This window comes from Chinchilla lanigera, unplaced genomic scaffold (genome assembly GCF_000276665.1).
Source record: "Chinchilla lanigera isolate Chin_1 unplaced genomic scaffold, ChiLan1.0 scaffold00004, whole genome shotgun sequence".
Lineage (NCBI taxonomy): Eukaryota > Metazoa > Chordata > Mammalia > Rodentia > Chinchillidae > Chinchilla > Chinchilla lanigera.
The window spans coordinates 14838259-14865127 of record NW_004955405.1 but is presented as its reverse complement, the minus strand read 5'-3'; the positions used below and the strand labels follow the sequence as shown (position 1 = coordinate 14865127).

Below are 26869 nucleotides of genomic sequence, written 5' to 3'. Positions count from 1 at the left end.
TAGCCAAACTCTGAAATACTCTGTTCCAGGTTAGACTATAATGCAACCAGGAAACAACTGGTGAGACCAAGTCTAACTCGCTCACGTGGTTAAACTACACTTCCCAGCATGCAGTGATACGCCATAGTGGCAGTGCATCCTGGGAATAAAGTCCCCCGCTGTCCATTGGTGAAGCCCCGTAGTAGCGTTGTATGTAGAGCCTTGTTTTACGTACGCACGGAGACTGCCCAGAATTGTTCTCTGAGTTCTGCGGAACTCATTTTCCGGTAGGTATTTTAGCCGGAGCATTTAAGAATACTCCCATTTCCGTTTCCACCGGAAGTAGTTTGAAAATGGCGTCCGCCTCCGAGAATGGACCATCTCCAGCACCTGAGAAAAAAGAATTTCGCCGCCAGAAACCTAAGCCAGAGAACCGAGGTGAGGTTGGGTGAGAACTTCAAGTTTCTGGACGTTGAATTGCGATTTTTTGCTTTCGTTGATTCTGGATGTGTAAACTGGATGTGTAGCATGTTTTATTAAGTGCCAATAAATAATTGCTGGTAAGTGGGGGGTTGGGGTAGACCAGGGCCTTATTATGGCCGGTATGGTGCTGGTCGCGTGTTTTCGAATTGCTCCTTTTGCCAAAAACCCTCAAAGTGAAGCCGTTATGGGATCTGTCCGCTGTAAAAGTGAAGAGGGTGCTGTAGGACCTTAGTGCTGCCGGGCGATGAAAGTCGCTGACCAAATCAGGAGTAAGATCCCGTGAAGAAAGGAAAAAAGGAAAAACACGTATGTATGTACAAGATAATTAATATTGTTATACAGCTAGTTTCTCTCAGTTCATTAAAAAGAAAGTTTTGTGCCAGTATTGTATAGACAGGATCTCATGTCTGCATCTTCTACTGTGAATAACTACTAGGAAGACAACAGTACGCAATGTATCAACTATTGTAACTGTCCTAATAACCTGTGGTGAAACTCGGTCTCCTTATGTTTATCTTTTTTTTTTAAAGGAAAGAACAACTGGAATAGGGGAAAGGAGAAAAGAAAGGGGTATATATATATATATATGCTAGATAATTGTACTACGAATTTCTCTTGGTTTATTGAAGGGAGCAGTTAATGCTTAATTGTTTGATCAATCTTTCATACCTATATTTGGTAATCTGAGCAACTACTTTAACCAAAATGTAATATAGCAACCATTGTTAATTTCCTGTCATCTTGTTTTGAAATTATGTATCGTTTTCATTGTTTTGTTTTTGTTTTTGTTTTTTAATTCTCTTTAAAATAAAAAAAAAAAACGATCCGGTCAGATTGGTAGCGGAGATGTGCAGTGAGTTCTGAAAAGGCAGGAGTGAGGCAGTACTACGGGGAAGGAGATAGCTGGTGTGGCCTTAGCTCTCGTTCGTCAGTCAGTAAAGAAACTTTGGAACAGAGTGCTAAACTAGTGGAGGACGCAGCTCTCAGTTTTTAGACTGCCTTATTTTTAAACCGCTCTTATATTGCAGTCTGGTAGCTTCCACCTTCTTCAATCTGTGTGACAGAAAGAGGTATTAGAAAAATAGCCCGGGGGAAGCTGCACAACCAATCTTGTGGGAAATGTTTAAAAGCTTGAACTCTCATTCTAGATACATAGGGAAGGTATTAAAGGATTTTTTAAAAATTACTTACCATAAATAGACTTAACACTTGCTAGCCTTCGGACTATTAATTAGAATAGAATGCTACCATATATCAAAAGACACTATTCGTACATCTCAGGCTGCATGAAAAGTAACCATAGCGAATTGTGTGGATCGTTGTATTCCCATTCTTCATAATCTGTACTACCTGCTCAACAAAATCGTCTAATTTTGTCTCTGAATTCTATGTGAATGAGAGAAGATTGTGTGCATTCTTCTGTGTTTTGTTTAGGCTTATGTTTGTTTTGTTTAAACTGCAGTGATGCTTTTACATGTGGTTTTATTCTTTTCATTATCATATGGTATTCCTTTCTATGAATATATATGGTATTGACTAAAGTTTAGGGTGAGTATATGTACAGAATGCTAACACTTTCCCAAAAGGGTTGTGCCAATTTAGACTCCCATTAGCAGTGGATAAGAGTTCTCATTGGTCTAAATCCACACTAGTTTATTATCTGAATTTTGAATTTCTGTCATGTTGGTAGGTATGAAAGGGTATCTGTTGTGGTTTTAATTTGAACTTTACTCATTACTGAGAAACTTGCACATTATGTTACATGTTTTGAGGCTATGTATGCTTCTGCTATTGTGAAATTCCTTTTTGTTTCTTTTGTCAGTTTTATTTCTTTCCAGGTTAGTGGTGGGTGACTTTTTCTCAGTTGATTCATAGTCACTGAAATATTTAAAATGGATAAGGACTTAGGCATTTTAAGTAATCATTATTGTAAAATTTGTGGGTTTTCACTTGTTTTGGCTACTGAGGAGTGAATATAAAGAAAACTATCCAATTTTTTTTGTGATTTCAACTACAAATAGCAAAGTGGATGTGACTAGAAGAAAAAGAAAGCAAGTTTACCTGACTGGCCGGTAACATGGCTAACGACCAACTTATCCAGCTTTATCGGGCTTAATCATTTTCTGATGAGAATGTTATAACACAGAATCCTGCCCTCATCCCACAGACCTGATTTAGATGGTGTGAGGCAGGTAGGGCCCAAGAATAGCATTTCTAACCAAATTTCACTTTATGCTGGTGCTAGAAGTTTATAGATCATATTTTTTTGAGAAGAATTGAGTTTAGAGTACAGTATTGAATTTAAAAATTTCTTAAAATCCAAGGCCAGAAATTTTAAGAAGTGATGGAGGAAATAATACATGGCCCTTAGGAGCCATTTTCTTTTAGTAGAAATTGTTCTAGACTCCCTCAGCTTTCTGGCCCCTTTGGAAAGTCACTTAACCTTTTTGGACTGAGTATTTTGTATAAAATGGGAGTAATGCTGGTTCTTCCTTTTGTAGTTGCCATGAAAAGTGTATAAAAGTGATGCACTGAAAACTTTGGAAAACCTAAAATCCTGTATCAGTGATGATAACTGATCAGAATAAACATTTAGAAGTTTTTATGCATATGTGTAAATACATATACATACACATATAAATACACATATGTGCACCTACCCATGTTGTACACAAGGAAAAAAAAAAGGTCACTAAATAAAATATAATAATAATATGTAAACAAAATGGTATTTGAATCTTCAGATGTATCATAGTGTAGTGCAGTAGAAGTTTCTTCAGTACCCACATCTGCCAAGCATATGCCAACTAAAGTGAATACAGTACAAGGTTTGTGTCTCTGTCTTTACAGAACTTTATGAGCCAACTGCAGTGTATTCTGAAATTTTATGCAGTGTCTTGATGATGTCAGAGGATGGTCTTTGATGTTTGAATGATATAAAAAGCAAGGAAGAGAAAATGGAAGAAGAGTATTAGGAACCTGTGAATGTGTGCGTATAAGAACGTTCAAAAAGTGTCTAAAAGACCATTACAGTGCGATGTGTAAATTTTTTCCCCTATGTAGATGAATCAGAGCTCCTCACTGTTCCTGATGGCTGGAAGGAACCAGCTTTTGCTAAAGAGGACAACCCCAGAGGACTCTTGGAGGAGAGCAGTTTTGCAACTTTGTTCCCAAAATATAGGGAGGCCTACTTGAAAGAGTGTTGGCCTTTGGTACAGAAGGCCTTGAATGAACATGTATGTATACTTTATATATTTTTTTGAGATTTTGCTCTTTTTTTTTTAAAATCCCTTTACCTTTAAGTGTATGTGTGCTGATTTTTTTTTTTTTTTTAAGGTATCACTGTAGCTACTTTGATTCCTTTAATAATTTGAACAGGCTAGACTAGTGATGGTGAACCTTCTGGAGCTTTCAGTGATAATAAACAGCTGGCTGCGGCACCCATTCCAGTATAGTTCCTTAGTATTTTATATGTAATAAATTGCTTTGAAACGCATGTAACTTTACTATTTTAGAGATTTCATGAGATGTCAAAAACTTAACTGTTAAAGTCCATAGTACCTATTCTAGGCCTGATAGTTATCATTTTGTCCAGTTTGAGCTGAGTCTTTTTCCTAATTGCTTTCCTTTTAAATGGAAGATAATTATGTGACCAACTTTCTGTGCGTTTTTGTTGCTGTAATTGTAGAGCAGTAGGGTATTTTTATTTCTCATATTGAGGATTGAAGAACAGTGGGTTGAGAAGTCAGTTTGGTGGCTCTCATGAGCCTTTAAAGAAAGAAAGGTAAAGGTAAAGACAGGTATCATTTTGTGAAGCCTGTGGATCAGGTTTTCATATGTATGTATTTGTGCATGTGTTAATGTGTGTATGTGTGTGCATTAGGTTGTGGTATGTGTTTCTCATTGTGGGACTGCTCTGGAGTTAGTTGTACTCATTGGAGGATAAAGCTGGCTTAACAAGTTGCAGGTTGTGTTTTACAGCTGTCTACACCTGGGATAGAACTCATTTTTTTCTTGTAAATTCACAGAGACCCAGGTATTCTTTGGATTAAGCTCACAAGTCAGAAAATAGCATTTTTATTTGCTTTGTTGAAATCTAATTTTTGTAATTGAGACATAATGTTTAATTTTCCAAATTATTGGAAAATTATTCTTTCTGAACCTATGGTAATTTGTTTTTGCTTTCAGTCCCCTAAGCAGCTAGGAAAAAGTTTAAAAGAAAAAGGCATTTCTCTTGGGAACAGATTTCAGATTGGACTTGAGCCCAAGACAGGGAAGGTATACGGCTTTACATTGTTATTTTAGGTAGGTCTTAAGTATGAGTTCATCCTGGTTGAAGTATTTTTTTTAAACTAGAGATAATCTTTATTCCAGTAAGTTCAACGTGTTCTGAAGCCAAGTCTGAATAGTTTCAATTGTTTCAGTTTCATATGTTCTGTAAAATGTATAAAAGTAATTAAGTATTCATTGTTTATATTTACACAGCTTCTTTAGGGAGGGAGTTGGTAGAACTTGAAAGATCATTTAATAGAACAAAAATAGTAGTTCCATTGGGATAGGCTGCAAAATGGAATTCGTTTGTACACAACTGCTTGTTTGGTCTTTTCTTCTTGTAGCACATTAATGCAACCCTGGACCTGATTGAGGGCAGCATGACTGTTTGTACTACAAAGAAGACTTTTGATCCGTACATCATCATTAGGGCCAGAGATCTAATAAAACTGTTGGCAAGAAGTGTTTCATTTGAACAGGTAAATCTAGAATTACATAGACTTTGTTTTATTTGCATCAACATTACCTATTACATTGTATTTTTTTCTCTTTCCCTGTCTTCCACAGTGGATTTTTAGGTTTTTACTTACATTTAATTACCTAGTACTTAGGAAATAAATTAATTAGAAAGAACTTTGATATATTTTTATTTTTTTCAAAGGCAGTACGAATTCTTCAGGATGATGTTGCATGTGACATCATTAAAATAGGTTCTTTAGTAAGAAATAAAGAAAGATTTGTAAAAAGAAGACAACGACTTATTGGTCCCAAAGGATCTACTTTGAAGGTACTTCTTATCAGTGGAAAACTTGAGCATCTCTTCTACATGAATTTTTCAGTATATTGAATTTTACTTTACTGTTCTTTTGGTATAGGCATTGGAACTCTTAACAAACTGTTACATTATGGTTCAGGGAAATACAGTTTCGGCTATTGGACCTTTTAGCGGTTTAAAAGAGGTGAGAACTATTACTTTCAGTTTTTACAAGAAAATAAATACTTTGGTTATAATAAATAGTTCCTTGGATAATATAGTGTGATATAATTATTTTGTATTTTTAGAATATGCTTTGTTTAATTTCCCATTAGTAAATATTTTCTGTGTCATCTAATTTGAGGGAATCATTGGCCTAACATATTTTGGTGATTGTGGAAACATCTGTTTTTGAATTAGTTCTGTGAACATAGCTCCTCAGCTACAAAACTTAGATGGTATTTAAGATTTTAGTCTGCAGCACACATGAAAAATAAGGTGTAGTTACATGTGATGAGAGAATTGAGCAGAGCTCATTATTTGCAATAATGTGTACAGCCAGTAGAGGTCAGAATCTGAAAACCATAAGGTAAATTTTGTTTCAATTTTAGTTTTAGTATGTTTAATGTTTTCATGAAGATTTTATTTACCTTGTCAAACTTTATGAGAAAATCTGTGAAGCAAATATTGTTTCTTTTAGCGCCTTTATTGTTTGGACATGGTTGTGCTGTTTTGCTTCCTTTGAAAGTTTTTAAATGTAATTTCTCCTGGCCCCTTTCTCATAAATGGTCTGCCTTCTCATCATGGAGCAGTAGTAATTTAAATGCATTGAATACTTTATAGTTTTATAAAGTTTTTGAAATATCTTATTTAATTCTTATAATAGACTCTTGAGGTGTGTAATTTTCTTTCCATATTACAAATGAGAAAGCTAGAGCATGTCTCTTCTATGAGAAGTGGCAGTCCCAGGATTTGAGTCCTCATTTTCTAACTCTAGGTTTTTTGTTTTGTTTTGAGACAGTGTCTCGTTATGTAGTCCAGGCTGACCTTGCGCTCATGATAATCATCCTGCCTCAGCCTCTTAGACGTGGGGATTATAGGCATGTGCCACCATATCTAGCCATTTTCTGTCTCTGAATCCAGTCTTTTTTCTGCTATTTTTATATTAATAGAGAAACTTTATTATATCCAATGGAGGTATAGAAGCCACTCAGAACAATTGAAGGAATTATTGTATTTAATTTGGTGGTTATTCACTGATTGATAGGGTATTTTTGTAATATAGCAGTTTTCTATCCAATTCATTAAAGTCTTTAACAAGTAATGAATTCATTTTTCTTTGCAAATTTCAGGTTCGAAAAGTAGTTTTAGATACCATGAAGAATATTCATCCAATTTATAATATTAAAGTGAGTATTACTATATTAGTGATTGTCAAACTTCTTTTAGCTATAGAAATGTTTCTTGAAAAAAATTAAATCTTTTATGAAAGCCTAATACACAAAAAAGATAAAGCAGAGCTATTTAGGGTCAGTTTGAGGTAAAATTCCACCTACTTACCTGTACCTTAGTCCTCTTTTGGGACTTAGATCTCAGAGGACCTTTATAATATATTTAATAGTTCTAATATAGCACAATGAAAATAAGCTTCATAGAATTTATTGTAGATTTTATCAGTTCGCTTTTCTTAAATAGTGAGCTTATGCATTATATTTAAGTATGTAAACTTTCAGAATTCTGCTTGTTTCTGTTAAACAGAATGTGGACTCTATTGGATTGCTTTAAAGCCTTTGGAATTTAACACTAAAATTGTAGGTCCTCAGAGATATATGCGTATGTATATACCTTTGTCTATAAAACTGGTGATATTTGGAAATAAAATCATGTTATATTGAGCTCTTTTATGGTGGGTATTTGTTGAGCAGTCCACTTAAATTTGATGAAGTTAAAAAGTCACTTAGATTAGGGTAAAATTGATTTTGAGTTACTTTAGGGTATCACAGATAAAAAGACAGCTAGTTGTGTCTCTCATTCCTAGTTGACATCTTACTTTTGATTGTGTACAAAATTCAGATGAAGTGGGGGCAATATAATACTGTTTTTTGTTTAATCATTAGAACATGGACTTCTCTTTCCCTGTGGCATCTTGGTTGCTGCTGAAAATTTTCTGCTTATGGGGAATACCAGCTAATAAGAACCCTTTTGGCTCTTACTAAGTTAAATTATAAGGAGTTTAATGAAGTAATGGTTGAAAAGCTGAATTTGGTTCATTTTCATCTCATTTTAACAATTTTAGATTCTTTAATCTAAATTTCTAATAGTTTTCTGATGCTTAGCAAATTGTGCATGTTTGAGATGATGTATCTTTATTGGTAGAGTTGGTCAATTCCACTGAAGAGAGTAGAAACTGTCCCTTTTAAAATTATTGAAGCAATATTTATAATACCTACGTTTAACAAATGTATGAATTTTGTGATTAAAAAATTTTACTTTATTTGTATTTGTATGACTAAAGACCTTAATGATTAAACGAGAGTTGGCGAAAGATTCTGAATTACGGTCACAAAGTTGGGAAAGATTTTTGCCACAGTTCAAACACAAAAATGTGAACAAACGCAAAGAACCAAAGAAGAAAACTATTAAGAAAGAGTATACACCATTCCCACCACCACAGCCTGAAAGTCAGGTTAGTATTAAATGTTAAACTTTGTTTGCAGAGGTAACATTTTATCTTTTTGTCATAAATTGTATTGAGCATATTTTAAGTAGAGTGTGTGTGTGTGTGTGTGTGTGTGTGTGTGTGTGTAGAGATAAAAGAAAAGGAAGGCAAAGTATAAATAGACTTATTTCATGTTAAATGTGGGGTGGGGCTAGCGGGTGGGGCTTTCACATTGTGAATGTAAACTACATCAAGGTAGTTGGTGTCAGTTCTGTCCCTGTAGCTGCTGTACATATTTTATAGACAAAAAGAATTTCAGTGATTGAGCTCACAGTGTTTTCTGCTTTGCTTTACTAACTTTGTTTTTTGACCATGTGCTGTATGATTTTAGAAATCATAAATTCTAGTCTTTTTTTCCTGTTATGAACTCTATTTTGTCACCTGTCTTCTGGTTCATTTCCTTTCCCGCCAAAGCAGAATTTCCTTTTCTTGCCCATCTGTTTTTTGTGTTGATTTTTTTCTTGTCAAGTCACTGTCTGTCACACTTTCCTGGCAAAACTCTAAAACTTTATCAGTCTGGAAACTTTCCAATGACTTCCATACTAAGCGGAGAAAGTCTCATATTTGGATTGAATGCATTAAGAATTCATGTTTCCAACCTCAGACAGGTTTTCAGTATTATCTCACAGCCCTGTGAGTTCTTAATTCTCTCAGCGCCCTCCCATTGTAACAGATGACATTGCATTTTACTTTTCTAAAATAGTGAGACCTTCAGAAACAAACCCCCACCTTCTGTCACCTGTAATTTTTCTCAATCTGCATTACTCCTTTCCTACCTACTTGAATTCCATACACACTAGTCTGGAATCTTTCTGCATTATTTCTGCTTTTGCCTTTTTCCATCTCTACAGTTTTTCTGTTCAGGATGTAAACCCTCTGCTGTGATCATTATTTCTTCTGCACAGCCCAGTGTTGGGAGTTTTTCAGGGAGGGTTTGATGAAGGTGTGATGATCATGGTGAAAAATAATGAGTCATGGACTGTACCCTGGAAGAAGAGAAAGACCAGAAGGAAAATGACAGTTGGAGGAGGATATAGTGACCCCGTTATTAAACCATGCATCCACACCTTCGCCGTACTTCTTCCAGCCCTGTCCTGTAGTTACCGGCTTGTCTTTCTTCCCTACCCTTTTGGCTGCTTTTTAATGTTTTTAGCAGTCCATATTCATCATGCTTGTTAGTTGTGCATATCAGTGGGATTAACGTGATCTGTCCATAGGTGGACATAATATTATGAGTGCACTGATAAAATCCAGTGCACTCATAATATTATGAGTGCACTGATAAAATCCAGCCTCTATCCACCACAACTGCGCTCCCCAGTTCTAGTAATACAGTGTTAGCTCAACTCATGAACTTAATTCTTTCCATGGGAACCATTCTTTTCACTTTGGTTTGCAACCAGAATCTTGGAAAGAATTAAGTTTGTGAACTGAGGTACCACTGTAACTGTTCTCTGTGTCTGCTTTATGCCACTTAACATGATGTTCTCCAGTCCCGTCCATTTTGCTGCCAGCATTTCAGGATTTCATTCTTTATGTCTGAATAATACTCAGTTGCACACTGAGAGGGCCACATTTTCTTTATTCATTCGTCTGTTGTTGGTGTCGAGCCTACTTCCATATCTTAGTCTGAATAGTGCTACTACAAATACACACAGGTAGGTAGCTCTTTGGTATGTTGATTTTATTTCTTTTAGGTATAAGTGGAAGTAGGATAAATGAATCATACAGTCTATCTAGAATTTTTCCAGGAATTTCCATACTGTTTTCCATAGTGGCTGTTCTAATTTACATTGCCACCAACAGTGTTTAAGAGCTTCTTTTACTCTACATCATTAGTATTTATATTTTGCTAATAGTCATTTTTACTGTCTTGAGATAGAATCTCATTTTAGTTTTGATTTTCATTTCCCTGATGGCTAATAATGAGCATTTTTAATATATACATCAGCCATTTATCTTCTTTTGAGAAGTGTCTATTCAGATCCTTTGCCTAGTTGTAAATTCTATTATTTGGTTTTGGTTAAGTGTTTTGACTTTACCTTTATCAGGTGAAGTGTTGGCAAATATTTCCTCCAATCCTATAGTTCATCTCTTCATGCTGTTGATTGTTTGCTGTGCAGAAGATTTTCAGTTAGGTATACTCCTGTTTGTCAATTTTGCATTTGCTAACTCTTCTTTTGAGGTTTTATTCTGAAAATTATTTTCTGTACCAATGTCTTCAAGTATTCTCTTGATGCTTTCTTCTGGCAGTTTCACATTTCTAGTCTAAGATTTAGGGTGTTTAATTCATTTTAAGTTTGTTTTGTACAGCATGAGTGAGCCATAATGGTCAAGTTTAAATGTTCTGCACCATTTATTGAAGAGGCTTTTGTGTCTGCATGCATATTTTGGAAGGCTTTGTCAAGATACAGTTAGCTGTAAATGCACATCTGCATATCTGTAATCTCTATTCTTTTCCAGGTATCTGTGTATCTGTAGTTAAGCCCATATTTGTTGTTTTGATTACTATGGCTTTGTAGTGTGTTCTGAAGTCAGATTTTGTGATGCTTCTAGCTTGTTCTTGCTCAAAGTTTTCTTCAAATTTCCCTGAGTTATCTTTCTAGTTTCTTTACACTTTCCCGAGATACTGGCCTTCCATCCTACCTGACTAGTCCATTTTATTTTCCATGAACATTCTTTATGTTTCCTGCCTCCATGTTTGTAGTTTCCTCTGCTTAGAGTAGTTTCTTCTATGTTGCCTTCCTTGGTAGGAGTTTGACTCCACGGTATTTACCCTGAGGACATTGTGACTTCCATAGGAAATTCCTTTCTACATTATTTCTGATGTAATTGTAAGTACTATTTTCAATAGATTGACAAAGAATTGGCGAGTGGTGAATACTTTTTGAAGGCAAATCAGAAGAAGCGACAGAAAATGGAAGCAATAAAGGTAAGACTTTGTTTTTTCACAGCAATTAACAGCAAGGTTCATAAGATACTTGAGTTCTTATTTATAAATTGTACCTTGATAATGTATTTCTTAATAATGTAGGCTAAACAAGCAGAAGCTCTCAGTAAGAGACAAGAAGAAAGAAATAAAGCATTTATTCCACCTAAAGAAAAGCCGGTTGCAAAACCTAAGCAAGGTAAAGCTCATTTTTTACCTCTTGATGTAAAAGTGTATTATCTGTGAAAAATAAAATCGTAATTTATCCGAACCTCTCATGCTAACTAAAAAATAACCATATCTTTCATCAAGTATCTTAGGATTTTATTATTTACTAAATATAGGGAGAAGAGATGACTGAGGTAATTTCTTATTTAGTGGCAGTTAATGCTTCATTCAGAGTGTCTCAGAATGGCCGTCCTTCCCCACCTGTGATTTGTGCCTGAGATGATGCTTTGTTGCGAACGATACAAACCCTGAGTGGTTTCTGTTGTTTTTATTTTCTTTCTGTTTGTTTGATCTGTGGCTGAAGATTTGTTTCTGTGTTGTTAATGATTTCTCATTACTTTGGACTAAAGAACAAAATAATATTTGGGGAATATTAAGAAGACACTAAGAAAAATGCAGGCCTTTTCTTCTCCATTTCTGTCTTTATTCTTATTTATCCTCTCTTCTTTTGCATTTTCTTTCCTTCTATTAGCACTTACTTGTACTCTTTGTATTAACGCTCTCACTCTTCCTAAAGTAATAATCCATAGCCAACAGTAGCACACTGAGTGGGAGAAAGGTCACTACCAAAATTACATATATATAGGCTGGGTGTGGTGGCACAGACCTGTAATCCCATTACTCAGGAGGCTGAGGCAGGAAGATTGCCACAAGTTTGTGATTAACCTGGGCTACAAAGTGAGTTCAAGGCCAGCCTGAACTATGTAGTGAAACCCTGTCTCACAAAAACCAAAAAAAAAAAAAAAAAAAAATTTGTATATGAACCACTGGTCAAATCCGTATTTTTCATTGTTGCCTTTTTTCTGTCCATGCTTTAGGCACTGAGTAGATAGTTGGGCTTTGTGAGAAAAACCTCCAAATCCTCTATAAATTGTCTATGTTACTAAAATCTTGTTAAATCCTAATCATTAATTAATTGAACTTAATAAGTTTTTGTTGTGGTCTTAGATGCAGTAGATTTTAATGTGTAGCTTCACAGTTAGCTCATTAAAATTACTGAAATTAGGAAAAGCTACATGTGTCTTCCATGAAATGTACAAACCATATTCTAAAATTGTAAATTATGGAAGAGAAGATAAATAAAAATTGTCTGGTCTCAAGTAATAGTTAAGAAAATACAACTTTGATATTAGTTGCTAAATTGTCAAGCTGTTTTCACGAGTTCTTTCATACGCACTAAGGTATATGGGGAGTATTTTACTTTCATGATTTGTTTTATACTAGTCTGAAGAAATTTCTAACTCTCCTTTAGGCAAATGTTTTACAGTTTATCACCTTTCATTGTTTAAAATAGTACTCTGGGGCTGGGGATATAGATCAGTGGCATAAGCACCTGCCTGGCAAGTGCAAGGTCATGAGTTCAATCCCCGGTACCGCAAAAAAAAAAAAAATAAATAAAATAGTACTCTGAAATTACTCTGTTAAACACTTGTTTTTTATATGGGATCTGGCTACGTGGCCCAGGCTGGCTTTGCACTTGTGATCATCCTACCTCAGCCTCCTTGATAGCTGGGATTATATACATGTGCCACTGTGCCCAGCTAAACACAGATTCTTTATGTTTTGATTTCTAAAAACCTGTTTATGTTTTTAACTTTTTTAGCTTCCTCTGAAACTAAAATTGATGTGGCTACCATTAAGGAAAAGGTTAAGAAAGCAAAGAATAAGAAACTTGGCGCTCTCACAGCTGAAGAAGTTAAGCTTAAGATGGAAGCAGATGAAAAGAAAAAGAAGAAGAAAAAGTAACATTTGAAAACCAAACCTTGAACTATTAATTTATGAATCTATCTCCTTTTGTGAAGGATTTTGAGAAACTAGGGCATTAGTTGCCCTATAATACTCTGATCACTTTTTCTGAGTTTCATTTGTTAATAAAATAGTACTTTTTATAAATATGTTATTCTATTTTTCATGTGTGTTCTGAGAAATTTTGTGTTGCAGGGTACTATATATGTCATGTATCTTGTATAACCAGTTCCAGGCAGGTCTTACTGACATACAATTTTAAGAGTAACTTTGAATTTTTATATAGATATGAATGTGACTATTGTAATTATGCATTAGATTCAAACAATATCTGAAGCCGTTGGTTAGTCTTTAAATGTAGTGATATCCCAGTGTTTGGTTTTGAGGAAAATAAATGCAAAATTCTCAGTGCTTTCTCTCTCCTTCTCTTAATGATAAGTGGATATTTTGGCTTATCCCTTCTTATAATTTTGTGTTTCATTAAGAGATTAAACTGCTCATAAGCTGAAAGTCACGGCCATTGAAATCTTTTGTTATACTTCTATTCTCAGTTTAGGTATGTGGTCAACAGTAATATATCAAATTACAAGAGAGCAGGAAAAATCAGGTACCGAAGAACTGAAGCTAAACTAATGTAGGACACCGCAGTTGGAGTCATTTACGTCAATGATGGCGAGCCTTTTAGAGCTCTCAGTGATAACAAACAGCCCGCTGCAGCATGCGCTCCATAGGTTCGCCCCCACTGACCTATATCTTGCTTTCTTTGTGAGTGGGGAAGCTAGTTCACTTACTGAAAATCCAGCTGTGGCGACCTAAAAACAATGCTTCTTCATGAAAAGTGGGAAGAAAGATGAATTTGTCCTGTAGAGCTAGGAAGTTGAACAGTTTTTCTTTTGAGTAAGGCAGTACTGCAGTACCATATTTTATTTTGACACATTTTAAATTAGAAGCACACCAGATGTTACTGTTTTAAAAAGGCCACATACTAACCCTTCATTGCCTAGAAATCTGTTTTTAGAATGCCCATAACAACAGAACATCATAAAATGTTTCCAAATTCTTATTCTTTGAAATTTTCCTAGTAACATGAATTTCACGCAGAAATTCAGAACCTTTCAGTCTTGGGCATAAATGAGTTAAGAAGTTCTCTCTCCATTGTATTATTCCAAAAGAACTAAATTAGGGTATTTATGTTTTACCCAAAGGGTAATTATAACAGACAGTAGTATAATTGGTGGATTAACAATAAGAAAGAGCGATGTGTATCGGTTACGTGAGTATATGGGCCAGCTTGGATATACAGTAGAGTAGTAACCTGTGAAATAAACAGAAAGTGTCCCGTTACACACTGTTTCTCATAATGTAACATAATTCAATAGCATTTAATTTAGAAAGGTAAGGTTTATATACATACGTGTGACTTTGTCTCGCTGTGGATTAACTGTAAAATTAAGGAGAATAAAATTTTTAGGTATAGGTCAGATTTTGATTATGTTTTTAAAAAAACAAGTCTTTATAATCATTAATTTTTGGTTATTGAGAGAGGGTCTCAAAGTTGGCCTTTAACTCAGTATATGTAGTCCAGGCTGGCCTTGAACTCACAGCAGTCCTTCTGCCTCAGCCTCCTGAGTACTGTAGTCATTAATTTGATTTGGCTTTGTTGCAGTGATTTTCAAAGGTCAGTTATTTAAGATTTTTTTGTACTAACTGTACTTGATATTTTTAAGACTATTTTATATTAACTTTATATATAAACATTTTATGTAAAAATTATACCACTACTGTGAATGAAAAATGATTTTACATGTATAACTTGCAGATAATACATTTAACATTAAATTCAAAATTAAAATATTAATATTTAAAAATAAAAATATTAGAAGTAATCATTGTGAACAATTTATTAAAATACTTTTCTGAAAATAAATTCTTTCCTAAAATGATAGTATTTATGTGAGTCAGTGGTAAAGAATAGCCTCTCTTCATCCATTCCATTAAGTTGTCAGTAGGGCTCATTAAACAGATACTTTTTCCATACCAGTTGGTATTAGATGCCTGTAATACAACCTGGCTCTCTGGTACTTGTGAGCATTCCTGATTTCATACCTGGGATTGGAGTTTGTGCTGATTAACTTAAACTTGCTACCCTAACTCTTCTTGGCTTTTACATCCCCAAATTCATTCAGTGTTATTTAGAAACAAATGTATATCCGTTGTACATCCATGTACCAGGTGAAATCTCATGTACTGGTATGCCTCGCATAGTTTATAAGTCTTGTGTTTATGAACTAAAAACAGTATTTAGAAAACCATAAAGGAAGTTTTCACTTCAGTGCATCCCAGAAGTAAGTCAGAGATGGGGATCTATTAAATAAGAGAGCTTTTATCTTCTTTTACCCTTGTCACACTTCATAATAAAAGAAGGGATAGTTATTAAACTGCAAATCAAAAATCCTATCATTCCGTATTAGTGCAAAAGATGGCATGCTTTCAAATAAGATTTATATGAAAGTAAATTACATAATTCAAGCTGTTTGAATAGAAAACGACAGGCTCAGTCTGGAGGGTGTTAAGTCATACAAAGTAAGTGGGTGGTGAATTTCATATTTTATAAATGCCATGTCATGTGCTTTGGTTTTGAGCTGAGGAGTTTTCATCAAGACTATAGTTTTAACCTTGCGACTTTAGCCCGGAAGTTCGGAGGTCATCTCATGCTACAGTTTCAAAGATCAGAAGCTAAAGCTCCAGCAATCGTTTTTTCTTATTGTAGTGATGGTACTAGTTATCTAGATTTGTACAGGGAAAGCATGGTTATTTCACCATTTTTCTGAGATGGTCCTGTGAGGCACATTTTATTGTAAGGTTGCTAATGGTCACAGTGGTAGAACTGGACACTGAGGTAGAGTTGGTGTATTGGTTCTGATTGCTGTAGTTTTAACTCCTGTGTTATAGTCCTAATTTAGGAAGGAAAAATTACCAGTCTGAATATATATGCTCATATATGTATTGCTTTGTAGTGTTAAAATCAATATAAAAGAAATAATGATTCTCTGAGAAGAAGTTCGTTGCACTGTGGTTTTTTGTTAGAATTGTCTTAGATTTATAGGAGTAAAGTAAATAATAGACTAGGAGAAAAATGACTGGCTCAGATAGCTGGTCTAAAAAGCGCGACTAGGGGCTGGGGATTTAGCTCAGTGGCAAAAGTGCCTGCCTGGCAAGCACAAGGTCGTGAGTTCGGTTCCCGGTACCAGAGAAAAACCAAAAAATAAAAAAATAAAAAGTGCGACTATTCCTGGAGTAGTGTAAGCAATTCAGTGTTTACAAACAGGGAAGAAGGGACAGCAGTATAATAGAATTTGATAGTTTTAGGCTTGGAAGGGACCTTTTCTACCAAGCAAGATTGCGTACAGGGACGCTCAGCCTTCTGTCCTCCATCTGTCCTAAGCATCTCAGCTCTGCTGCTCTGAGGAGAGTTTGTTACAGATGTGAACACAGAAGTGTCACAGGATTTGCATAACTGCGGTAACTTTAGGTTTCCCCCCTCATACTGTGGAAAAATAGTGGATATCTTAGAAGATACTCTTGTTAAAAAGGGTGTTTCTCTTAAACGTGTGTTGATTTCTGGAATGGTAAGCTATTTGTTTGACTGCTTCTTGGTGCTGTTTTCCTTGGAAATTGCTATTAGGATGAAACAAATAGTACTCTTCATTCTGTGCAAAGTTACAGTTTGAGTCACATTGTTTTATTGTCGGTTTCACTTACCACAGAGGTTGTCCAAACACGTGTCGTTAGTGGAGCAGGCACTGCACGTGGCTCCTTTTTTATAAGGCCAAGTTGGGTAATTTCCTCTATAAAGCAAAAGACTCTCCATTAGTAGAGATGTATTTCTTTTTCCAGTTGCAGTTTACCACGAATCCTTGACCATATTCAGAAGAACAGTACGTTGGAAGTCCAGAGATTGAGAGAGTTGGTAAATAAGTAGAAAGGGAAACAAAATGCTAATACTTCTAGGGTTCCTTTTATATGCCTGTGTCTACTAACCTGTGTTAATCTACATCATCTCATTTACTTACAACAGCCCTATTTCGCAGGTACGAGAAGATCTAAGAGGTTAGGAACTTGCCAGACATCACAGTTCACACATAACAGATTCAGAAAGAAGCCTAGATTTGTCTGACACCGGGGGTATGCTCCTTCTGGCCTGATTACTGTCATCTAGAAAACTGTTCTTAAAAATCTATCATGATCCTTATTTATCCTCTACTCTGACCAAATCACAGCACTTTTTATTAGACAGAGCTATTTGGGTGGGATAATGCTTTCCAAAAGAAAATAATAAGATGGGGGAAGTGTTGAAGTGTGATTTGTTTTCACATAAAAGATATAATAGATAATAGACATGTTCAGTGTGCTAGGCACTGTGTTAAGTGTCCTTGAATGAAATAGTCTTCATAACCCTATGAAGATGTACTGTTACTTATGTATTTAGAGGTTTAGGCAAAAGTCTAAATAATTTACCAAGGTCACTGATTAGAAAACGATATCTAAACATTTTATATCCCCATGAGTGTCTTCAAAGTACTAATGATAAGAAGCTATACATTTATTTTAGTGAAGCTGTCATTTTTTGGAATTCCGTTTTTGGAATGCAGTTCTTTGTATGGTGTCCTTTGACGATTTGGTGAAGGGTAATTGGTTCTAAATAGTTGGTTTTTAAATGCATAAAATACACAGCATTGTAAAAGAAGCTGATCAAATTGAAATGTGTCAAGCTGAAAAACTTCCAATATAATAATATGTGCTTCTGTATTTAAGTATTAAATAAGATCTAGCATGGGCTGTAATAATTTCAAAGTAATAATGAACATAAAATATGTTTTGAGGTGTCTGCAGCAATGAATGTGATACAGAAGTATTTGCAGTTGTAAGTACTGTTAATGCAAAGTCATAGTTACTACTAAAATACTGTATTCTTTTTACATAGAAGTATTCTAAGGAGTTTTAGAGAAATAGAAGTAACTGAAGATTTATGTCCAAGGTTTGTCCTTCATATATTAAAATATATGCAACAGTGTGACTTCTTCAAGGAGATGAACCCTATATTACTATCAAGAGCATAGACTCAAGCCAGACAGCTAGGTAAAGTTCAGCTGTGGCATTCATTCATTAAGTGCATGCCTGGCAGGTTACTCACCATGTCTGTGCCTCAGTTTCCTTACCTGTAAAACAAGATGTAGGTGCACCTTTGTTTTTCATTTCATAGACTTTCATGAAGATAAAGTTATACATGAAGTACTTAGAATAGTTCTTATCACATTGTAAGCCTTATATAAAGTATTTATTGTTTTTACAATTATTGAAATCATGTTTGAAGTTTTTTTTTGTTTGGAGACAGGGTCTCACCATGTAGTTCAGGCTGGCCTTGCACTTTCTATGTAGCCCAGGCTGGCCTCGAACCACTGTGGTTCTCCTGCTTCAGCCTCCCGAATGCTGGGATTATAGGCATGCGCCACCACCTACAAATGTCTTACTACTCTTAGAAAGAGGTTAGTTTAGGGACTTACGGTGGTCCATAGTCACATATAAAATGTGCTCCGTTGGAAAGACTGTCAAAGCCAGAAACTCTAGGGCAAAATTGAACTGCGCAGCCAACCTTGTAACTCTCAGCCCAAACAACCTGTGAAGCCCAAAAAAATAAAGATTTGTAACACAGAAATAGAAATGATGAATATTTGGATATGATTAGGTCTTCATAAACATAAGTATATTCACACCAGTCAGGTAAAGCACTTTCTACCAGGTAAATTTTAGGTGCTCAAAATTCTGCTGGAACCAAGACCTGTAATTACTGTTGAGCGTGCGTGCATGCTTGCATGCGTGTAGGGAGTGAAGTAAACAGTAACATAATTTTTGACAGTCACTGGGATGAAATAAAACAGGTAACGACTGAGTGAGTGATAGGGACAAAGAGGACTGGTTTAGTGGGGGCTGAGGGAGGACATCTCTAAAGAGGAGGCTTTGTTTGAACGGAGGTATGAGTAGTGTGGATAAGGAAATGAGCAGTGGAGATAGCATGTTTGAAAGGGCCAGAGGTGGAATCTGCTGGTGAGAATGCAGAGAGAATGCAAGTGGAGCCAGGATGTGCAGAGTGGAGGAATGGGTGATGAGGTCACAGGTGGAGGAACAGATAATGGAGATTCTTGTAGGTACAATTTCCTGTCCTAAAAGACCCCTGAGGTGGCTATGAAGTGAATGGACTGAGAAAGGCCAGGGAAGAAAATGGAGATTTTGAAGGTGATTTCAGTGGTACAAGAATGCAAACATGGCGTCCCACACTTGGGTGACGGAGAGCAGATCCGATTCATGTCTTAGCTCATAGGTGTAGCTGAATAGGTTTGCTTTTGTTTTGGCTGTGGGGGTAACAGTTCCAGTTTGGATTCTGTGAAACCTTTATTGAGAATGGAGAACAGGAGTAGGAGCATGGGTAGAAGGTTCTAGTCACACACGTGAATGTGAAGCTGCCTGTCTGGTGTTCTGGTGAAGACTGATATTGCTGCGAGACTTAGCTACGTGCAGTTGAAAGGACAGGGTTCGGCTAGAAATATAAAGCTGGAAGATATGGGGCTGGATGAGATCCCACAGGCAAAATAGTAGACAAAAAAATAAATAAAAGACTGGGATTAAGGGGAAAAAACACAACCTCACTTCCTTAGAGAGGGGTCCCAGGCCACACATGCCCTTAGCGTTCTTTTTCCCCTGATATTCTTGCCAGTATCTGTTACTTGATTTTTTTGATGATGGCCGTTCTTTTGAGAATGTTTTTTTTTTCTTTGTCTATGATTTGTACTCTGGTACTAAGTAACATGTTGGCCATTCTTTTAAAATCATGATACACACAACAGTATGTTAACTATTGTTGTTCTCTAATTTTGTTAAAAAATTTTGTTTTTCATAGAATAGTGTTTTTATGTTTTCCTTATTAATATCTACTTGTATTACATTAAAATAAAAACATTGTAAAAGCCAAGAATAAGATGAATAGTACTATGTAGTGGGAGGTCCTAGTACTATCAAACCCAGAGAATCTGCCACCTTGCCCAGATATTTATGTGAAACTGTACCCACTCTTTGGAAAGCTGAACTGTAGGAACAAAATATGTAATTTGCATTATCTTCCATATTACTACACTTAAATTCTTCTCCAGTGTTGGTTTGTGTTCACTGAGGATAAAGTCAAAGTGTTTAACCTGTCAAGAAATACCCATTTTATGAGGAGATAATTCATCTGAATTTTTTATCTGAATTTTTAATATTTATTTACTTATTTATTGTGCTATTGGTGATTAACACTGAACCTTTACACTGAACTACATTCTCAGACTTTATTTCTCATTTTGAGACAAGGTCTCACTGAAGCTAGGGTTTTTTTTTTTGTACCGGGAATCACACTCATGACCTCAGGCTTACCAGGCAAGCACTTATGCCGCTAAGCTATATCCCGGCTAAAGCTAGGTTTTGAAATTGAGATCCTCCTGCTTCAGCTTCCCATAGTGATGAGATTATAGGCACGCCCCACCTAGCTGAATTTATTATTTATGTGCAACTGGACAACACTGGTCAAAACTTGCAAATAGTTCCATTTCAACAGAAGATGAGGATAAAAGGGAGGTTATAATAACTACTTAATGTAACTTTCCAGAATGAATTTTTTTTTTTTTTTTGAGACAAGGCCTCTTTATGTAGCCCAGGCTGGCCTCAAACTCCCTGTGGTTCTGCGTTAGCCTTCCCGAGTGCTGGGATTACAGGCGTGTGCCACTGTGTCCAACCCCAGCATGAATTTAAAATGGCTACTAAATAGTCAAATTTCCCAGCAAGATTTCCTATAAGGATAAAAACAGTCTTCTCCCAAGCTATCAGACCCTCCTTCCAATAGGACTGTTTGAAAACTATGTTATGGAAGAGATCTAATCTTTGTTCACTGCCTATTTAGCACAAGTCTTGGGCCAGATTTCTAGAAAACAGAGCACTTTTTTGGGGGTAATATGTCAGAGAAATGGGAGTAAGGAAAAGAAAGGTAGGTAAGGAGAGAGACAGCTGGGAATGGTCCCTGGTTTTCAGGAGATGGCCCTAATTTGCGAGAGACATATGTGTAAGTGGATGTATCGCAGGGCCTGGCCGGCGCAGTTCAGAGCAAGTGTCCGAGTGCCACAGGAGCGAAGAGAGCAAGGTGGCTTTCTAGCCAGGGAAGGGACAAGGCTTCACACAGCAGGAGACGCATGAACTGATTCTTGAAAACACAGTGAGAGTTTGTTAAAAAAGGAAGGGGAAGATACTTCCAGGCAAAATTGACAAGGTACAGAAGAATGTGCACAATGTGTGTGTGAGTGATTCTGTACTTTAGATAAATGTCAAAGAGCTCTGCATGTCAAATATGCAAAGGTCTGAAGGTGGTTCTATTGACAACAGGCTCCTAGCCCTTGCTCATATATACAAGTGCCACATCCATCACCCTAGAGGGTCAAGATAAGAGGAGGAAACCTAACTTCATGTCAGATGTGTAAGGTTCGAGTCAGACCTGACTCTCCTAGAGCCCAACCCGCTTGCCGGCAGCAGCACTGCTGTCTGAGGGGAACTCGGCTCTCAGCAGGGAGCTCAGCTCGGTACTGAAGTTGTCATGGAGGAGCACAGGAAAGGAGATAAGCTAGGACAAGGTATTTTGAGGTGCTGGGGACATCTGGAGACACCCACACTTCAAAGACTGCCCAGTGGGATGCAAGACTGTCAGAGAACTTCGACCACAGGTGTTTATTGGGACCTTCCTGCATAAAATCCTCTGCCTTCTCTCCACCCCTATAAAAGGGACACACTTCTCTTTGTTAGGAGCAGACGGTCTTATAGTCTTGTCACACTCTCTGCCTGCACCCAGGCACAATAAACTCCATGCCATGCTGCCTTTATACAAGCCTAGTAGTCCCTGCTGGTTTTTCCCCTATCCCTGTATGTTAAAACATGGGCCTGAGATTTCAGGCATGAGTCTCCCAAAATTAACGGAGCTTACTTGTAAATTCTCTCTGAAGGACTAATATTTTGGACAACAGAAAATTCATTTTCTAAAATTCAGTGCTTCACATATAGATATTAGAGTTCATACTGAATGATCCTAAGCTCTTCTGTTTAAAAGATAATGATATTCTACGCCTACCTTAGAAGAGGGACTCTCATGGGGAGAATGTCCAGAGATTCCTTGGGTCTGCTAAAATGTAGCTACAGCACGTGCTTTTTGAGTGAGTATGGGTTTTCGCTCCCTACGCAGAAGGCCCCATTCGATTCTTGCCACTAGCCTCCAAGGGAGGTGCTGCTATCCACAGATGGATAGATGGATCAGAGAGGTTAAGAAGTTGTTTCCCCAGTGCCATTTAGCTAGTAAAAGGAAGGGTTCACATTCAGATACTGGATGCAAGGCTTGAAATAGTAAAATGTATGTAAATTATCTAGGAAGATCCAGTGCTGCTGGATCAGTGCTGTTCAGATTGATAGGCTTCACGTACTTCCGTCTGTATGGCCAGGTTCTTCAAGCCCGACTTCCTTTGGTATTAGAGTCCGTCCTATTTACTTTCTTTTTCTCTTTTTTTCTGGTGTTGAGCATCAAACCCAAAACCTTGCACATGCCATGCAAGCACTCTACCATTGAATTCCATTTATTATTAAAGTAAGGCTGTTACCTACTCACTCACATCTTCAGGTGCACGAGCTTAGGTATTTTTCAGTTTGCAGGTCTCTCCTCAACCTTGAAAAGATAGCTTAAAACACAAATAAAGGCCAGTACTTACCTGAGTGTAATGGCCACAGACCTTTTTACATTTCCGAGTACTGAAGTCATAGGCTTGAATTTCACTGTACCAGTTTGAGATGGCTGAAGACACTGAGAACAGGGACACAGACCCAGTCCAGATATTTTCTCCCAGCGAGTTAAAGTTTGGGTGCAGCTTGTGTGACTTCAGCTGTGGGTTGTGGTCAAAATGACAGTGTTTTGCCCATGCTTTTGCGATCTGGGCTAGTGCTGGGTCCCAAGTCTGCAATAACAGTGTTAAAAAATGTAGACGTCAAGAACAGAAGCTGTTACTCACCAGTGTCCCTGGAGTGAACAGCTGGGAATTTGAATAGCAAATGAGGCTGGATGCCCACAATAGAGAAGGAACACTGCTTCCAGGTCCTGTTTCAGTAGTTCTCAAGCACTGACTCAGGCTGCTAAGAAGATGGTAATCTAGTTTTGTGGAATTTAGAATCTAAGTGAGGAAGACAGACCAACATGTCCTGGAGGTCAATCACATGTGAGAGAGTAGATACCGTGTTTCATGTTTTTTGTAGTTTATCAGTCACCACAGCTCTCATCCTAAGAACCTCAGAAAGGTTAGAAACCAGTTCAAAACCACTGGTCTGGGATTCAAACCTAGAAGAAAATCCCATTTGTGCCCCTGAAGGCAGGCTGCTTTCCTGAGACAGCCCCTGCTCTGCTGGCAACAACAAACTGCAACAAAACAAACAAACAAACAAAAAGACAAGGAAAAAAACCCGGAAAGTTTGTAAATGTTAGCAGGGGAGAAAAATCATACACACATATGCACGAGAGAGAGAGAGAGAGAGAGAGAGAGAGAGAGAGAGAGAGAGAGAGAGAGAGAGACAGTGAGAGAGCGAGAGAGACAGAGAGAGAGAGAGTGCGAATAGCCTACCCATGACCAGAGAAAAAGAAATGCCCAAAACCAGAGAACTAAAATCTATTTGTGGAGCTGTCTTATATAAGAGTCAAAGGAGAAACTGGCTATGTTTTGAACAGAGGTTGTGAATTTACTGCGCACATGAATTACAAGCAAAAACTCATTCAGGATTACCAAAGACTCACCCCCACACGTTATACCCATGAGCTGTTTTGATTAACTTCTGCTGTAAATGCTGATATTCTCCTTACCATGTATAGCATATCACTGGCTGTTGGATTCACCTCTGATCGGAACTTGTTATGAATTCGAACACAGTCTTTGATGAAGTCTTCATTGTCGATATCTGGCAAAGTATTTGCTGAATATGAATAACTACAGACAAAAGAAATCATCCTGGCCAGCGTGACAAGAGTGACCCACATGCTCGGTGTTGCTGGCATGGAGCCCCTTGGCGGGTGGCCGCTGGAATCCAGCCCCCCAGGGTTGTGAGTCTGTGTTTGCTCTCCTCGTTTTTCAGCTGGCAGCTTCAGAAAAACAGCAGACTTCAGTTTTGAGAGAACGGGAAGCTGAGTTCATCACAGGTTTTAAGAACTGGGTTTCTCCATATATGGCTTGCAGCTCCTTTTGCGGTCTTAACCCTATCTGTTCAGTGGTGACACAGCACCTATTACAACATAGAGTTTTAAGAGGCTGCATCCGACTTTCTTCTGAGTTGGGATATTTTGAAAACAAATTCTAAAGTCTCCAGAAATAACAGTCTTCAAGTTTCTTTTTAATAATGTGGATTGTGGTAACAAGTCTTAAATAAAAACATATCTCTTGCTTCTCTAATGGAGTGGCGAAAAATTTTCTAATCTCTTTTAGTGATGTATGAGCAAACAGTGGTGGAAATGCAGTGGGCTTTCCTTACCTGAGTCCCTCCTTAACAATGGAAAGTACCCAAACTTATATGCACTGTTTTTTTCCGGTGCACACGTCTGTGTTAATGTTTATAAATTACAGAGTAAGAAAATGATGAATACTAAAATAGGACAATTATGACAATATAGTGTAACAAAATGGCCAGTATCACTACTGCTGTGTTTTGAGACTATTAGTAAGTAACGTAAGGATTACCCAGTCATAAGCATTGTTATATCATGAGTCGATCTGGTAACTGAGACAGTTGCTGCATGACTAATGGACATGTAAACTCTGGACAGATGGGTGTCTAGACAGACTCACGTCTTGAGGTTGGGTGGTGCAAGATTTTATCATTCTATCCAGAACAGTGCATTATTTAAAAGCTATGAATTGCTGAATTTTAGAATTTTTCATTTAATATTTTTGCTAGACTATTAGCAAAAATTAGACTATGCTCTCTCCCCATGGGTAACTGAAACTCTAAAAAGTAAAATCATGGATGAGAGGGGACTGGTGTATCTTCTTAGTGTAACTTGACCTGAAATTCATTCACACAAAGGTTGTGTGTGTGTGTGTGTGTGTGTGTGTGTGTGTGTGTCTATATACGTGCATGCATAAGAAGGAGGGGAGAAAAGTAGAAATACTGGTCTCAAACTCAGATTTTTGTGGACATTCAGTTCTTAACTATGAGACCTTGAATAAACTACTGAACTATCACAGCCCCAGGCGACTGAATGACTGAAAACAGAGATTTTTCTGTCTCCTTCGTCAGAGAGGTTTGGGAGGGTTAAATGAGTTAGCTGATACTATATTAATTTAATATACATTAACATCATGCTCAGTATATTCAGTTTAGTAACACAGTGAAAAGTACAGGCACTGCCCTCAAGGAGAGCATAGTGGTAGGAGCCGTGAGATGATAATGACAAGGGTAGTTGCAATAGAGGCTCTTAAAGATCTGGTAGAGGAATGCACAGAGAGGTACGGATTCCATAGAAAAGGTTGTGTCACCCATCCTGGAAAGGGCAGACAGGGCTTCCTACGTAAAGGAAGTGAGGTATTTTGCAGAAATTGAATCAAATAGGTGATGATCCAGTGCAAAGGAGCTGGTGACATAAAGGAGAGATAACCGGAGAGATAGGATATCTAGATGTGAGGTTAGAAACATGATGTTTTGGAAAGAATGGAAGAAGAATAATGGAAGAATAGAATAGTAGAGTCTTAGGCTAAAGGCCAGAGTCTGGGGGTCTCAACAAAGCAGCTCTGGCCACTTGCCTTAAAACAAGCAAATTGAGAGAGCAGGAAGAAGAAAAGGAATTTTCATCAGTGTAGAGAAGATAAGGACTGGGACCAGGCTTTAAATAGAGGAAAAAGTACAGTGGGGGGCAAGAGATATGCAGTCTTTTTCAAGCAGTGGTCTGGTTGATCATTATCTCAGTTCTCGTCCTGCCAGGTGGCTCCAGAGCAGTTCTTACTGCTTGAGGGTAATCTGGTTCGCATGAGATAATTATTTTTGCTTAAGGGGGACAGGGAACAGCATCATTTCCAGGCATAGGGAAATTATTGCTATTTAGGGTAGAAGTTTTCATCATGAGGTGATTTGTCTATGAGGCCCTGCTCTTCTGGAATCCAAGTCATTGCAGATTTAGAGCAGTGACTGGGGAATTACAGGTATGGGTCCAGGTTCTCTGGAACAGGATGTTGTAAAAGCTAGCGAATGAATGTCCCCACAAATCTTGCAAATACCTTACTTACTCCTATTTTGTTGTCCTCAATCTTGAAGGGGGACAGAATAAGTTAGGTGAATTTAGGAATAAAATGGTTTTTAGGCATTCTGGAAAGGATTGACAGGCCTATGTGCAGAGCTGCACAAGTCTCTGGCCCAAAAATTAAGGCACCAAAGGAGATAGATTTAAGATTAAGGCAGGAGTCAAGCTTTATCCTGCTTTTAGTTAGCCCTTGGGCATCTGCAGTCCCAAATGAGGAATCAGTGCCTCTTTCCCCCAAAGACAATTTCTAATCCTCTGCTGTATGTCATTGTCCTCTATAAATATGGTCTTCCAAGTATTGACTCTGGCTAGTAGGAAACACAATGCTGGTTTTTCATGGACTATAGAATGGAAATGATACCTTTTGGG

At 37.2% G+C, this 26869-nt stretch overlaps 2 protein-coding genes across 2 annotated transcripts; one reads left to right on the top strand and one right to left on the bottom strand.

Moving 5' to 3' along the window:
* Positions 1 to 289: 289 nt before the first annotated feature.
* Krr1 (KRR1, small subunit (SSU) processome component, homolog (yeast)) lies at positions 290 to 13526 on the top strand. Its single transcript, XM_005374336.2, has 10 exons — positions 290 to 417; positions 3526 to 3698; positions 5079 to 5213; positions 5396 to 5521; positions 5610 to 5693; positions 6841 to 6897; positions 8004 to 8174; positions 11062 to 11139; positions 11242 to 11335; positions 12968 to 13526. The coding sequence occupies exons 1-10, from the start codon at positions 333 to 335 to the stop codon at positions 13108 to 13110; spliced, it is 1146 nt and encodes a 381-aa protein (XP_005374393.1). The 5' UTR covers positions 290 to 332; the 3' UTR covers positions 13111 to 13526.
* A 490-nt stretch (positions 13527 to 14016) lies between these two features.
* Glipr1 (GLI pathogenesis-related 1) lies at positions 14017 to 24397 on the bottom strand. Its single transcript, XM_005374335.2, has 6 exons — positions 24077 to 24397; positions 22941 to 23183; positions 18675 to 18787; positions 16873 to 16958; positions 14525 to 14551; positions 14017 to 14425 (listed from the first exon to the last, which is right to left on the bottom strand). Exons 1-6 carry the CDS (start codon positions 24266 to 24268, stop codon positions 14271 to 14273), a joined length of 816 nt encoding a protein of 271 aa, XP_005374392.1. The 5' UTR covers positions 24269 to 24397; the 3' UTR covers positions 14017 to 14270.
* Positions 24398 to 26869: the final 2472 nt, after the last annotated feature.

Coding starts and splice junctions, on each gene's coding strand:
- Krr1 (XM_005374336.2), top strand. CDS start 333: ATGGCGTCCGCCTCCGAGAATGGACCATCTCCAGCACCTGAGAAAAAA. Junction 5,214..5,395: donor GAAGTGTTTCATTTGAACAG/GTAAATCTAGAA, acceptor TTTTTTTCAAAG/GCAGTACGAATTCTTCAGGA. Junction 6,898..8,003: donor ATCCAATTTATAATATTAAA/GTGAGTATTACT, acceptor GTATGACTAAAG/ACCTTAATGATTAAACGAGA.
- Glipr1 (XM_005374335.2), bottom strand. CDS start 24,268: ATGCCAGCAACACCGAGCATGTGGGTCACTCTTGTCACGCTGGCCAGG. Junction 23,184..24,076: donor CCAGTGATATGCTATACATG/GTAAGGAGAATA, acceptor CTGTTATTGCAG/ACTTGGGACCCAGCACTAGC. Junction 14,552..16,872: donor GTGTTTGGACAACCTCTGTG/GTAAGTGAAACC, acceptor TTAATTTTACAG/TTAATCCACAGCGAGACAAA.